The 14,271-nt window shown below is 43.7% G+C and overlaps 2 protein-coding genes and 2 pseudogenes across 2 annotated transcripts; 1 reads left to right on the forward strand and 3 right to left on the reverse strand.

Annotated features, from left to right (window-relative positions):
* The first annotated feature begins 3,221 nt into the window (after positions 1–3,221).
* Positions 3,222–6,273, forward strand: LOC136544771 (FCS-Like Zinc finger 8-like). The gene is made up of 2 exons (XM_066536830.1): positions 3,222–4,572; positions 5,634–6,273. The coding sequence occupies exons 1-2, from the start codon at positions 3,854–3,856 to the stop codon at positions 5,731–5,733; spliced, it is 819 nt and encodes a 272-aa protein (XP_066392927.1). The 5' UTR covers positions 3,222–3,853; the 3' UTR covers positions 5,734–6,273.
* Positions 6,274–7,132: 859 nt separating this feature from the next.
* On the reverse strand, positions 7,133–8,389 carry LOC136544772 (protein ALP1-like). The gene has a single exon (XM_066536831.1). It carries the CDS (start codon positions 8,348–8,350, stop codon positions 7,133–7,135), a length of 1,218 nt encoding a protein of 405 aa, XP_066392928.1. The 5' UTR covers positions 8,351–8,389.
* A 271-nt stretch (positions 8,390–8,660) lies between these two features.
* Positions 8,661–10,655, reverse strand: LOC136542978 (glutathione S-transferase T2-like; annotated as a pseudogene).
* A 1,130-nt stretch (positions 10,656–11,785) lies between these two features.
* Positions 11,786–13,042, reverse strand: LOC136544773 (protein ALP1-like; annotated as a pseudogene).
* Between the last annotated feature and the right edge of the window lie 1,229 nt (positions 13,043–14,271).

Below are 14,271 nucleotides of genomic sequence, written 5' to 3' on the forward strand. Positions count from 1 at the left end.
GAAGTACTCCGTATAGAGATAGAAATGTCTTGGAAAAAACAAAATATGTATTGAGAAGCACAAATAACAAATAAACTGGGACAAAAGTAGAAGATTAAAATGACTTTTATTATGTGATAGAGAGAGTAGGGGTTTTATTTTCTTAGATAGGATGTAATTAATGGGTTCTGCCTATGCGATTTGCCACATGGGCCAAAGTCAAGACACACCTCTAGCTAGGGGGCACCATGTCTAAAAATAAAGATTCTTAGAGGTCATTGTTTAAATTGTCAATCTCTGATAACTATCTATTTTCAGACGAGAAGTGACTGCCCTCTTGAAAGAAGCATAAACGAGGTGAGTAGTACCCCCTTCTTTCATGGACTGCTCCATTCAGAGTAGCAAGGGCTCGGAAAGGTTAAATTTTGTCATTTATTCCCATGCATGCGTTTTGTCTTTTAGCTTGCTTCTTAATTTATGGCTTGGTTGGTGCTTTTGACTTAGAGAGGGCATAGTATTTTTCTCCATATTTTGAAGATCATTTTAGCTCAAAATAGTGGTCAATCTTACTCCAATGAAGTGTGATCACTCAGTTGGATGTTCTATAATCTCTAGCATGTCCACCATGGATGGAGAGTTGATTGGAGGCATACATTGTATTGGCGCTAGATGCATGTTCTCTCTCGAATGTGGCAGAAAAATGTTTCAAATCTAATGAGAAAACTAATTTGAATAAAAAGGTGTGAAATAAGATTCAATTTTTAAAAATGTTTTTCAGTGATAGTTCTTAGCTCACTACCTTTGGAATACACTCCTAGAGACAGGCCATTCGAGCGGGTCACTTTTAAAAATGAATTTTCAAATGTGGTACCTTGCATATCCTGCCTCTAAAAATAAAGTATCTTTATAGGCCTTGTTTAGATTGCAATTTTTTGCAATCTGGACACTGTAGCACGTTTCGTTTGTATTTGACAAACTTTGTCCGATCATGGACTAACTAGGTTCAAAAGATTCGTCTCGTGATTTACAACCAAACTGTGCAATTAGTTATTTTTTTTACCTACATTTAATGCTCCATGCATGCGTTCAAAATTTGATGTGAGAGAGAGAGTGAAAAAACTTGGAATTTGGAGGTGATCTAAACAAGGCCTTAACCAATTTAACCTATCTTGGAAAATGGGTTTATAGTAGTGCGTGAGCTAGCAGGTGCTGCAGCACCAGCAACACCTGCCCTGGCTCCCCCGGTCATCGTGATTGGATTAGTAACTTAGATTTGTTTGTGTAACACAAGATGTTATATGGACGTGAGAAAATCTCCAAGCTCTCTCATGCTGTAGTGCTACCATCCTCCAAAATCATTAAAAAATAAACAACAATATTAATCATGGAGCACATAAAATTTCTGCAGAACGGCATTTTATCCTCCAAAATGCTCAGCACACTGCAATTCATGTGCCAAACGGCAAACTTCAGGGTCAAATAAGTATATAATAATAATATAATTTGTACAAGAAAAAAATTTAAAAAAACACACATTTTAAGGATTTAGACAATGGCACTATTCACATAGCCATTTGTTCTTTATGCTTCTCTTATGCAGGTTGCTCGAGCTCAGATTGTACAGGACGGTAGATTTATGTTTTTTCACAGTTTTGTACAGGGGTTTTGGTGGTGGTGCACGCTTATATTTTCCCGTGTACACGCCTCGTTGCCCTTTTTGTGTCAGAGTAGTATCTAAGAAAAAAAAACCAGAGCTCTGAAAAAGGTCGTAAATGAAAATGGGAACGGGTAGTTAACCACAATTGGCGGCATTCGCCGATGGGACCTTTCCTGCTAAAGCTTTTCGCAGAAGCCCCCACACTGTCAATGAAATGATGGCCCCACCACGTGCCGTGGCCCACAGATACATGGAGTAGGAAGTGCGCGGGGTTTTCGCACAGGTAACTTTCACGCACATCATCTTCATTCATCTATGTCCTCGTAAATGGAGCAGAGGCAGAGCTTTGCGTTTCTTCTACTGGCTGGGAAGTGACAAGCGGCACATTTGCAATAGAGCCTATTATATTTGCATGTCTTCCCTAGTACAAATTTTGTGTTGTTTGGACACTCGACATTATAAACTTCTTTCTTCTTTATAAAGCAGTGCCAGATGTCGTGGACTTTCAAACCTATGGTACATAGACTAGGTAGTACTCCCTTACTCTCTCTATCCAAATTATAAGACGTTTTGACTTTTCTAAATACATAAGTTTTGCTATATACTTAGATATCACTGTTTCTAGGTACGTGGTAAAAACAATGTATTTAGAAAAGCCAAGACGTCTTATAATTTAAAATGAAGGGAGTACATCATAGTATAAAGTTATGATTTTTATTTTAGATGCTTGCACAATGCATATGAGCATAGGATGATGGACTGTTAAGATAGAGGGTATGATGCTCTTAACCATGCAGCGGGTTATTCTCTATATAGGCACCACTGGACTCATGCTAGGTAAGACAATAGTCGATAGTGAGAATAAGATGATGGCTTGTTAATTACTGTACTAGCATGTTTGATATGCATAATTAGCGTGCACTTTTAGTTATGACATACATGACAAAAACAATGACAACACAAGTTTTTGTGTTCCATTCAACCACCCACAAGGTTCATGTGGCCTCGGTCTCTTAGATTCCCACCCTTCTATAACTTGTGCTCACTGCTTACGTGGTTCCACTTTGTGTGGTGTTTCTCTCTCTCTCTCTCTCTCTCTCTCTCTCTCTCTCTCTCTCTCTATATATATATATATATATATATATATATATATATATATATATATATATATATATATATATATATATATATATATATATATATATATATATATATATCCCCTCTATTTTAGTTATTATGCTTTTGTAACTATGTTAATTTACATTGTCTATTAATGTACAATCAGATATCAAAAATCACATCTTGAGAAAGGTAAAATGGATGAATAATCTCGGCACAAGTTTTTTTCTTCTCTCTCTCTCAAAAGGTAGTGTAGCTCACATGAAGAGTAGCACGGGAATATCCAGCCTTGACCCCTAGCAGTAGGCGAATGGAGGAAGTGACCGGTGACCACCACAGTCCATGAAAACTTTGTAATTATTGTCTCTGGGCATGGATGCAAATAAACAATGTGTGGATGGCCTAGTTTTGAGAAGGGCGCCTTTAAATAAGGCGCGCCCCTCGGGGAGAGCAGCACAATCTCCTTCTGCTAGCCCCCGTACGCTTCTTCTATAGGCACACCATTGTCAGGGCCGTCACTACACTACACACCAGAGTGTGTGTTTATCTCTGTGTGCGTGAGAGAGACCCACACTTGACTGAACTCAGCAGCCGCAGTTTACCTGTTTGCTCCTGAGATAGGAAAGAGTAACATTTTCCAATCAGTCAGGCCTGTTGCGTGTTGGCTTCTCCTAATCCATCGTTTTCTGGTGTGATCAGTTGGGGGATCAATCTTCTCAAACCACCCACTGGATTCCTTCCGTCCCCTGATTTCGATGCAGCAGGCCAAGGATGGCTGCTCTATGATTTACTAGCTGACGCCTGAGTGTGAGTGAGTGTGTGTTTCTGATCATTTGTTTGGCCTCTTTCTTCTCCCCTCTCCCTGTTCGTCGCCTCTTGCGTGACCAACTGACGGTTTCATCATCCCATCTCAGATCACTCGACGGAGCAGCACAAGCTGCGTACTTGCTCTCTGACTCTGATTCTTGTCCACCTCACTCGCTCCCTAGGATCGATTTCAATAACAATCAATCAATATATCTTGCTACTCTGCATAGATTGGATTAGGTTCGGCTGAAGTTGGAACAGAGGATCGGGTTGTATTTCTTGACTGCAGCAATGCTGAAGAAAGCATCAGGAAGAGCTGCGGCCTCAATGGGCTGCGGTGGTGATCCCCCAGCACCATCGCGTCCCACACCCAAGGTCACCGAGGGCGGCACCGGCACCGGGAGGGCGGCGTCTCGGCTTCTTTCCACGAGGTCGCTCCCGAGCCTCTTCACGGACTCCGCCACGAGCGCCGCTTCCGTGGCCGAGCTGTCCAGGAACGCTCCCTGCTCCTCCGGCGGAAGAAACGGCAGCGCCCGGTCCGGTGGCATCGGGGGCAACACGGCCGCCGCGGGCCTGGCGGGCGTGCTGGTGGCCGAGGAGGAGGCCGAGCGGGGGTCCTGCAAGAACAACCGCAGGGTGCTCCTCGGGATGCGGCTCAGGGTGCAGCTGCCGCCGCCGCCGCCGCCGCCCAATAAGGGACCCGGCGGCGGAGGAGGGGACCTCCCGGGCTCGCCGATCGAGTTCGGGGTCAAGAACAGGGACGCCCTGCTCGCGCTGCTCTCGCCCGTGCAGCGGTCGCCGCTGTCGTCGGCTGCGGCGAGGCTGGCGCGGAGGAGCGAGGTGGAGGAGCTCGCCGGGGAGGACTACACCTGCGTCATCGCCCGCGGGCCCAACCCCAAGATGACGCACATCTTCGAGGACCGCGTCGTCGAGAGCCGCGCCGACGCCTGCTGCTTCCTCTCAAGCTCTTGCTCTGGGTGCATCAAGGATGCCGCTCTCTTGCTGAAAAGGTGAACATCTCTCTCGTTTCTGATCATCTGCACATCAAGCTTCCTACTTGTTTGTGTGATTGGTTTACTGAAACTGCTAAATATTCAGTATCCTTTTGTTTTGATTGCGCGGTTTCAGTTCGTTGCTCATTCAGATTTCATTCAAGCTGGGTGAATTTTGCAAGTTTTTATATAGTCAGCATTTGAGATCATCATTGTTAGTGGCTTTCTTATGACTAGTGGTTTAGGTGCCTTGGACAAGTTCCATGATAACTAATAGTTATTGTTCAGAGATAATGGAAATGCTTTTGAAGTAGGATACAAGATAAGATCATGGTCATATTCTATTGTCAACCTTCTTAGTCTAACAGCGACGGCTTTGGCCGCGACCGCATTGTTCATGGTCTATTACCACTCACTCCAGCAACAACATCTCATTTTCATCTGGCCTGAAAGCAACATGATTCCTGCAAATAGTTTAAGCTTCAGCTTGGGAGCTCTACCTTGTAAAGTATTTGCAGCCGGTAGCCTGTAACTGACTGTGAGTGAGTGACACCAATTGATCCCAGACAACCTCAGGATGCAGGAAAAAAAATGGATTGAATACCGGCCCTTTTTTTCTGTGGTCCATGAACCATGACATGACGCTAATATACAGTTGTAGTCGTGGATCTGGGGTCCCCGACCTTTGTCGATCATTTGTTGCCGGCCCTGAATTTGTTACTCCAACAGTGACGTTTTTTTTCGCCTCCTTGAATTCGGGATCCCTGGTGAGATTGAGATGGACCATAGATATTGCCACCGCCGTTGTCTGCTAATTATTCAGTTTCTTGGACGCAATGGGTTCATAATTTATGTTCCTTTGGACTTTCTTCCAGCATAGTAGTTAGTCTTAGTACGGGGCATACAAGGCGTATTTTGGAGGATAGCTAGTTGTAAATGTAATCATGTCTGAATGGACTGACAGCCTAAATGCTATTTATCTCAATTCACATATAGAGACAATTTTACATGATGTTGTCTCTTGGATGGATTATAACAATTGTATTTGTATGTACTGATCCATCTATTTCGTCTTCCAGAGGTGAGAGAGAACTCTGTAGCAACCAATGGAATGAAGGGCTGCTGTTTGGTGAAAGGGCTGGCGGGTCACGGGACTCATCGGTGAAGCTGAAGCCCTGACTGAATTCTCCGTCCTGAATTTTGGCAGAGCCTATATGTTAAGTGATAAACCATTCTTGTCTCCTTATTAAGAAATTTTGATCTGAAATGGTTGTATGATCGGCGCTGGGACCAATGTTATCCGTGCTTTGTTCCTGTGTCTTTTGGCTGTACTCAGAACTGATGACAAATGCTGAGCGGTCCCTTGTTTCATCCGTTCAGGCTGGGTCTGAGGTTCCTGTATTAATTGGAATTGCGCACAAAATCATCCGTGTTCATTTTTTTTTCATTGGGAGGAATTCATTCGTCAGTTTTTTTCGTTTTTTTTTCTTTTCGGGAGATGGGGAGCATCTATTTCTAAGGCAGAATTCTGTGTGTTCACCAGGACTGATCCAGTAGCTTGAGGAATTTCATGGGAGTATGAGGCCCAGTAACATGTAGACGGTAATAATGGGCCGCCGTGTCTTTTTTTTTCTCTTTTAATTCCACAAAATTCTGTGTGTTCACCAGTATCACTGGCAGAACTCTGTGTGTTCACCAGGACCGACCCAGTAACCTGCGGAATTTCATGGGATTTGGAGGCCCAGTAATATGTAGCCGCTTATAGTGGGCCGCCGTACCATGGGCTGGTAGTATCACTGGCCAGTGAGTGGCCACCGATCCCATGATCCCAAACGCAAAGTTTAATAAGAGCAAGGCTAATGGTTTAGCCCACTGCCGGCTGAGAGAAGCTGCCATGTCACTTACAGCTAATCATACAGTCAACCTGTACAGTGAGTTGGCTGAGAGGTGTACTATAATAAAAATACAAGCATTTAATGTCAACATGTAGAAGCCCATGTACATGCCATTAGCTGTGATAGATATCTTTGTAGCCATTCACCAAACAATAATAATATGACGGAAACAGGTGGATAAATGAAAAATACTAAGACAAGACATGATTGTATACTGAAATGAGATCCACGGAACTTCAGAGAATTTTTTTTTCTCCAACTAGTGAAACAACATCAACCAAGCCATACGAAATAAGTTCATTAACTAGCACATTGATAAGTTCAAGCAAGAGTTCGCCAGCACATAGATCTAGACGACGGAGATAGAAGCAACTTCGGTAGAATGGAACAGCCAGCACATTTGCATCAAGTGACAACACTGCAAACATAATAGTGTCAAAGTTAAACATATGGGTCCTGAAAATTAGCTAGAAAAGTTCAAGTTTGTGGACAAGTGTGGATCAAATACGTTCAAGACAACATGTTCAGAATTTTAGAGTGGATACCTGCAAGTAGCATCTGCAGCATTCAGTACACCATGCCCAGTCTTGATTCCTGGAAAAATACATGTAAGACATCATGTTAGTTCTCACTAGGAAGGGAAAAAACAACAGAAACATGCAGGTTTCATTATTCTACCATGACTAGTTACGTTGCCTATTTCCGAACTTGCGCCACATGTGCTCAATGAGATCATTTTTAAGCTGGGTATGCTGTGGACGATCTCGGATAGCAGCTTTTCTACGCATGACATCGGCAAAGCGTGGATTACGACTAGTGTTCACTTCAGGAGGTAGAGCAAAGGATGCCCCTGGATTCTCATTCAAGTCAATATGAATTTTAACATCCTCTCTTTCATCTTCCACTATCATATTGTGGAGAATCACACAAGCTAGCATGATCCTTCCAATACTCTTTCTCTTCCATAGGCGTGCAGGACGACGAACAATGGAAAAACGGGACTGCAATACCCCAAAAGCATGCTCCACATCTTTCCTTGCCCCTTCTTGATGCTCAGCAAACAACTGATGCTTCTCTGTTTGGGGAAGTGTTATTGACTTCATGAAGGCTGTCCATTCTGGATATATACCATCAGCAAGGTAATAACCAGTTCTATACTCATTGCCATTGACTGAAAACTGAACTTGAGGGGCTTCTCCTTTTAAGGCATCAAGAAAAAGTGGGGACTGGTTCAGCACATTAAGGTCATTGTTTGACCCAGCAACTCCAAAGAATGCATGCCAAATATGAAGGTCATGGGAAGCAACGACTTCTAGGATTATAGTTGGAACTCCATAATCACCACGGGTGAATTGCCCCCTCCAAGCTAAAGGACAATTCTCCCAACGCCAATGCATGCAATCTATGCTACCTAGCATTCCAGGGAAACCACGAGACTCATTGACCTGGAGTATTCTCTCAACATCCTCACGTGTGGGGCGTCGCAAGTACTCCCCGCCAAACACCTCAATCACCCCTCGTGCAAACTTGTCCAAGCACTGTAATGCAGTGGACTTCCCAATCTTCAAGTACTCATCAAGAGCATCTGCAGGACTGCCATAAGCCAGCATGCGCATGGCTGCTGTACACTTCTGCAGTGGTGAGAGCCCTATTCGACCAGCACAATCTGCCCTATAAGTAAAATAGGGATTCCACTGACCAAGGCCATCCACAATTCTTAGGAAGAGACGCCTATTCATACGAAATCTAGTACGGAACATACTCTCGGGGTAGAGTGGTTCTTCAGCAAAGTAGTCTGCTACAAGACGCTCATGGGCACCTGCATGATCTCTCCGGATGCTCTTTCTAGGACCATATTGTCGCTGAGGTACCCCACCCGAGAAGGCAGCCTTGAACTTCATTGCAAGACTCCTAGCAAAGGAGTCGAGGACGCTCTGCTCGGCAACATGCTTTTCAAGGATTTTGGAAGGGGCTAGCTCATCAGAATCATCTGAGTATGAGTATGAATCTGACATGGTTTGGGCTGAGTAGGAAGATCAGAGAGCACGAGGAGAGAAACTCAGTTTTGCAGCCAGAATAGAAAGATGAGGGGATTATATAGAGTGTTCTGATACGTGTTGTAGTTCTGCACTGCATTGTAGTTACGTGCAATTTAATTGTAGTATGGTTATCTGGAGTATTGACTACATGTATGGGTATCTGGACTGCATGCTAACAGTCCACATTTTCAGCATAGACTACATTAAGTGCAGCACATAAATCAGTAATCCATATTTTCAGCATAGACTACATTAAGTGCAGCACATAAATCAGTAATCCATATTTTCAGCATAGACTAGTGCAACACATAATTCAGTAATCCATATTTTCAGCATAGACTACATTAAGTGCAGCACATAATTCAATGATCCACATTTTCAGCATAGTAAAACATTCAGTAAATTGAACTTGTTTCAGCATAGTAATCATTCAGTATAATAAATGGAACCGTAAGGAATACCTTAGTCATTTTTTTTTAAATAAGCTCTCCCTCAGGCACCTCAATGCCAACACATGCTCGGCTTTCACATCTTCATCCATTCCAGTTGTGTCTTGCGTCAGTAATGATCGATATGTTTCTAGCATAACTGCCTCCTTGTTTTCTTTTGCTGCAAGGTGAGCAAGCCTCCGAGATTCAAGCTTCTCACTAGACACATGCCTTTGTGTTTCTAACATCTCTGTACGCCCTTCATTAGCAGCTTTTTGAGCATCTAAAAAGCTGTGAAGCTCATCTTCGATATCTATTATAGAAGGCTGGTCCTTTTTCTTTTTCTTGCGCAGCTCTTTAGCTTTCCTGCCCCCCATTGGTCGTTCATCTCTAACATCATCCAGAGAGAACTGCTGCTCCACTTCCTCATCAACACTAAACTTTCTCTTCTCTGGTTCTAGATCTTTAAGGCGTTCCAAATAGGCTTCCTATTTTGGTTCCTTGGAAAGAACTTCCCAACAATGCCTATACGCAAATGGACCATCTTTTTTATGATCTTCTTCGTAACTTGCCAGTGCCTTCTTCATTACATCATCTTCTGATTCACCACTACCCCACATAGAATCAGCCTCCTTCCAGTTACCACAAAACCAACCAACCCATAGCTTAATTCTCCACCAATGATCCTTTACTTGCTTAGCTGATATGACTCGATTTTTTGGGACGGTTCTGTTAAAACCTTCAGCAACACCATTCCAGTACTGATCATTCTTCTTATAATTGGCTTGGATGGGATCATTTGAATTCATCAGCCAAGCACTAACCTGCAACATTATCAATAGATGTCAATTGATGTGTGTGCTAGCAATGTAACGCATAATGCCTTTTAATTAAAAAAACACTTACCAATTTAAGATCCTCCTCTTTTGTCCATGTCAAGCACTTTTCAGACCTACTGTGATCAGCATCATTGTTGTCACCGTCAATATGGATTGCTTGTGATGCAGTCCTATTGCTTGCAACTTGTGGTGTGCTCTTCAACATATTAACAAAACCACCAGGAGGGTGAGAATCTAATCCCCTGTCAAAAATAAATATGAATACTGAATTCTTGTGTACTAGATTAGCCCTGCCAAAAATAAATATAAACTAACTAATCTCCTGATCCGACCATGAGGGATCGCGCAGACATCTAGGCTAGATAAGAAACACCACAAATATTGCTAGAAACAAATATGCATCATTTTTGTTGCAGAAGTCTCTCATATGAAATATAAGCCATCTAATTACAGAGCAAAATAGACTAGTACAAAATTAAATAACTAAGAATACTTAAAAGGGCCACAAAACAATATTCATCAAGAATGGATCACATACCATACTGGCACATCAGAATCTTCTTGACTGTCAGCCATAGGCCAAGAATGCCTTGAGCCACCAATACCAGCAACAGCAGGTGTCCACCAAGCCCCTTGAGTTGATGAACCAGCCATGCTTGGTTGCTGAGCTGACGAACCTGCCACGCCTGGTTGCTGTATGCCGCCACCGAACCAGTATGGTGCGGATGTAGGAGGCAAACACTGCGGCGGGCGAGGCGGACACCACATGCCGGGTCCGAACATGGAAGGGATGGATGCTGGTTGAATGGGCTGAGTGCCCGGGGCGCCAACAGGCTGAACCACCGGCCGGGGAATCTCCATAGGTGCCGGCGCAGAGGTTCTCTTCGATTTCTTACTCATCTCGCATAGGCAACGGCGGCGGCCGGTCGGTGTGGTGTCTAGGGTTTGGGAGAGAGGTCGATTGGGGAGGAATTGAGGCTTAAATCGTTCGATTTGGTGCGCAAACAACCAATCTGGCGCGCGGGGAAGAAATTTGGCGGGAGAGCATGCCGATTTGGCGCCGGGAGAGATGGTGTGGAGCACGGGATCAGGAAGGGGAGAGACGGAAGAGCGAAGCGTCGGCTTCTCGCCGATAGCGAGCTGGGAGACGGCTGCGAGAAATAAATTTTTTCTCGGAGCATGAGCTGCAGGCGGGCGAGATGGGGAACGCTCGCTCCGTAATCTCTCTCCGACGTGGCCCTTTTCCGTGTCGATGTGGACTCCTCCCAGCCGGCTAAAAAACGTTATTATACTTGCTCTAAGAGCAAGGCTAATGGTTTAGCCCACTGCCGGCTGAGAGAAGCTGCCATGTCACTTACAGCTAATCATACAGTCAACCTATACAGTGAGCTGGCTGAGAGGTGTACTATAATAAAAATACAAGCATTTAATGTCAACATGTAGAAGCCCATGTACACGCCATCAGCTATGATAGATATCTTTGTAGCCATTCACCAAACAATAATAATATGACGGAAACAGGTGGATAAATGAAAAATACTAAGACAAGACATGATTGTATACTGAAATGAGATCCACGGAACTTCAGAGAATTTTTTTTCTCCAACTAGTGAAACAACATCAACCAAGCCATACGAAATAAGTTCATTAACTAGCACATTGATAAGTTCAAGCAAGAGTTCGCCAGCACATAGATCTAGACGACGGAGATAGAAGCAACTTCGGTAGAATGGAACAGCCAGCACATTTGCATCAAGTGACAACACTGCAAACATAATAGTGTCAAAGTTAAACATATGGGTCCTGAAAATTAGCTAGAAAAGTTCAAGTTTGTGGACAAGTGTGGATCAAATACGTTCAAGACAACATGTTCAGAATTTTAGAGTGGATACCTGCAAGTAGCATCTGCAGCATTCAGTACACCATGCCCAGTCTTGATTCCTGGAAAAATACATGTAAGACATCATGTTAGTTCTCACTATGAAGGGAAAAAACAACAGAAACATGCAGGTTTCATTATTCTACCATGACTAGTTACGTTGCCTATTTCCGAACTTGCGCCACATGTGCTCAATGAGATCATTTTTAAGCTGGGTATGCTATGGACGATCTCGGATAGCAGCTTTTCTACGCATGACATCGGCAAAGCGTGGATTACGACTAGTGTTCACTTCAGGAGGTAGAGCAAAGGATGCCCCTGGATTCTCATTCAAGTCAATATGAATTTTAACATCCTCTCTTTCATCTTCCACTATCATATTGTGGAGAATCACACAAGCTAGCATGATCCTTCCAATACTCTTTCTCTTCCATAGGCGTGCAGGACGACGAACAATGGAAAAACGGGACTGCAATACCCCAAAAGCATGCTCCACATCTTTCCTTGCCCCTTCTTGATGCTGAGCAAACAACTGATGCTTCTCTGTTTGGGGAAGTGTTATTGACTTCATGAAGGCTGCCCATTCTGGATATATACCATCAGCAAGGTAATAACCAGTTCTATACTCATTGCCATTGACTGAAAACTGAACTTGAGGGGCTTCTCCTTTTAAGGCATCAAGAAAAAGTGGGGACTGGTTCAGCACATTAAGGTCATTGTTTGACCCAGCAACTCCAAAGAATGCATGCCAAATATGAAGGTCATGGGAAGCAACGGCTTCTAGGATTATAGTTGGAACTCCATAATCACCACGGGTGAATTGCCCCCTCCAAGCTAAAGGACAATTCTCCCAACGCCAATGCATGCAATCTATGCTACCTAGCATTCTAGGGAAACCACGAGACTCGTTGACCTAGAGTATTCTCTCAACATCCTCACGTGTGGGGCGTCGCAAGTACTCCCCGCCAAACACCTCAATCACCCCTCGTGCAAACTTGTCCAAGCACTGTAATGCAGTGGACTTCCCAATCTTCAAGTACTCATCAAGAGCATCTGCAGGACTGCCATAAGCCAGCATGCGCATGGCTGCTGTACACTTCTGCAGTGGTGAGAGCCCTATTCGACCAGCACAATCTGCCCTATAAGTAAAATAGGGATTCCTCTGACCAAGGCCATCCACAATTCTTAGGAAGAGACGCCTATTCATACGAAATCTAGTACGGAACATACTCTCGGGGTAGAGTGGTTCTTCAGCAAAGTAGTCTGCTACAAGACGCTCATGGGCACCTGCATGATCTCTCCGGATGCTCTTTCTAGGACCATATTGTCGCTGAGGTACCCCACCCGAGAAGGCAGCCTTGAACTTCATTGCAAGACTCCTAGCAAAGGAGTCGAGGACGCTCTGCTCGGCAACATGCTTTTCAAGGATTTTGGAAGGGGCTAGCTCATCAGAATCATCTGAGTATGAGTATGAATCTAACATGGTTTGGGCTGAGTAGGAAGATCAGAGAGCACGAGGAGAGAAACTCAGTTTTGCAGCCAGAATAGAAAGATGAGGGGATTATATAGAGTGTTCTGATACGTGTTGTAGTTCTGCACTGCATTGTAGTTACGTGCAATTTAATTGTAGTATGGTTATCTGGAGTATTGACTACATGTATGGGTATCTGGACTGCATGCTAACAGTCCACATTTTCAGCATAGACTACATTAAGTGCAGCACATAAATCAGTAATCCATATTTTCAGCATAGACTACATTAAGTGCAGCACATAAATCAGTAATCCATATTTTCAGCATAGACTAGTGCAACACATAATTCAGTAATCCATATTTTCAGCATAGACTACATTAAGTGCAGCACATAATTCAATGATCCACATTTTCAGCATAGTAAAACATTCAGTAAATTGAACTTGTTTCAGCATAGTAATCATTCAGTATAATAAATGGAACCGTAAGGAATACCTTAGTCATTTTTTTAAAATAAGCTCTCCCTCAGGCACCTCAATGCCAACACATGCTCGGCTTTCACATCTTCATCCATTCCAGTTGTGTCTTGCGTCAGTAACGATCGATATGTTTCTAGCATAACTGCCTCCTTGTTTTCTTTTGCTGCAAGGTGAGCAAGCCTCCGAGATTCAAGCTTCTCACTAGACACACACCTTTGTGTTTCTAACATCTCTGTACGCCCTTCATTTGTAGCTTTTTAAGCATCTAAAAAGCTGTGAAGCTCATCTTCGATATCTATTATAGAAGGCTGGTCCTTTTTCTTTTTCTTGCGCAGCTCTTTAGCTTTCCTGCCCCCCATTGGTCGTTCATCTCTAACATCATCCAGAGAGAACTGCTGCTCCACTTCCTCATCAACACTAAACTTTCTCTTCTCTGGTTCTAGATCTTTAAGGCGTTCCAAATAGGCTTCCCATTTTGGTTCCTTGGAAAGAACTTCCCAACAATGCCTATACGCAAATGGACCATCTTTTTTGTGATCTTCTTCGTAACTTGCCAGTGCCTTCTTCATTACATCATCTTCTGATTCACCACTACCCCACATAGAATCAGCCTCCTTCCAGTTACCACAAAACCAACCAACCCATAGCTTAATTCTGGTCGCGCTCCGCCTCCAGCGCGCGACAC

This window comes from Miscanthus floridulus, chromosome 3 (genome assembly GCF_019320115.1).
Source record: "Miscanthus floridulus cultivar M001 chromosome 3, ASM1932011v1, whole genome shotgun sequence".
NCBI lineage: Eukaryota > Viridiplantae > Streptophyta > Magnoliopsida > Poales > Poaceae > Miscanthus > Miscanthus floridulus.

What these genes read in the sequence shown, in the direction of transcription:
- LOC136544771 (XM_066536830.1), top strand. Translation starts at nt 3,854, where the DNA reads ATGCTGAAGAAAGCATCAGGAAGAGCTGCGGCCTCAATGGGCTGCGGT. An exon ending in GCCGCTCTCTTGCTGAAAAG is followed by an intron (nt 4,573 to 5,633) that starts GTGAACATCTCT and finishes TTCGTCTTCCAG; the next exon opens with AGGTGAGAGAGAACTCTGTA.
- LOC136544772 (XM_066536831.1), bottom strand. Translation starts at nt 8,350, where the DNA reads ATGAAGTTCAAGGCTGCCTTCTCGGGTGGGGTACCTCAGCGACAATAT.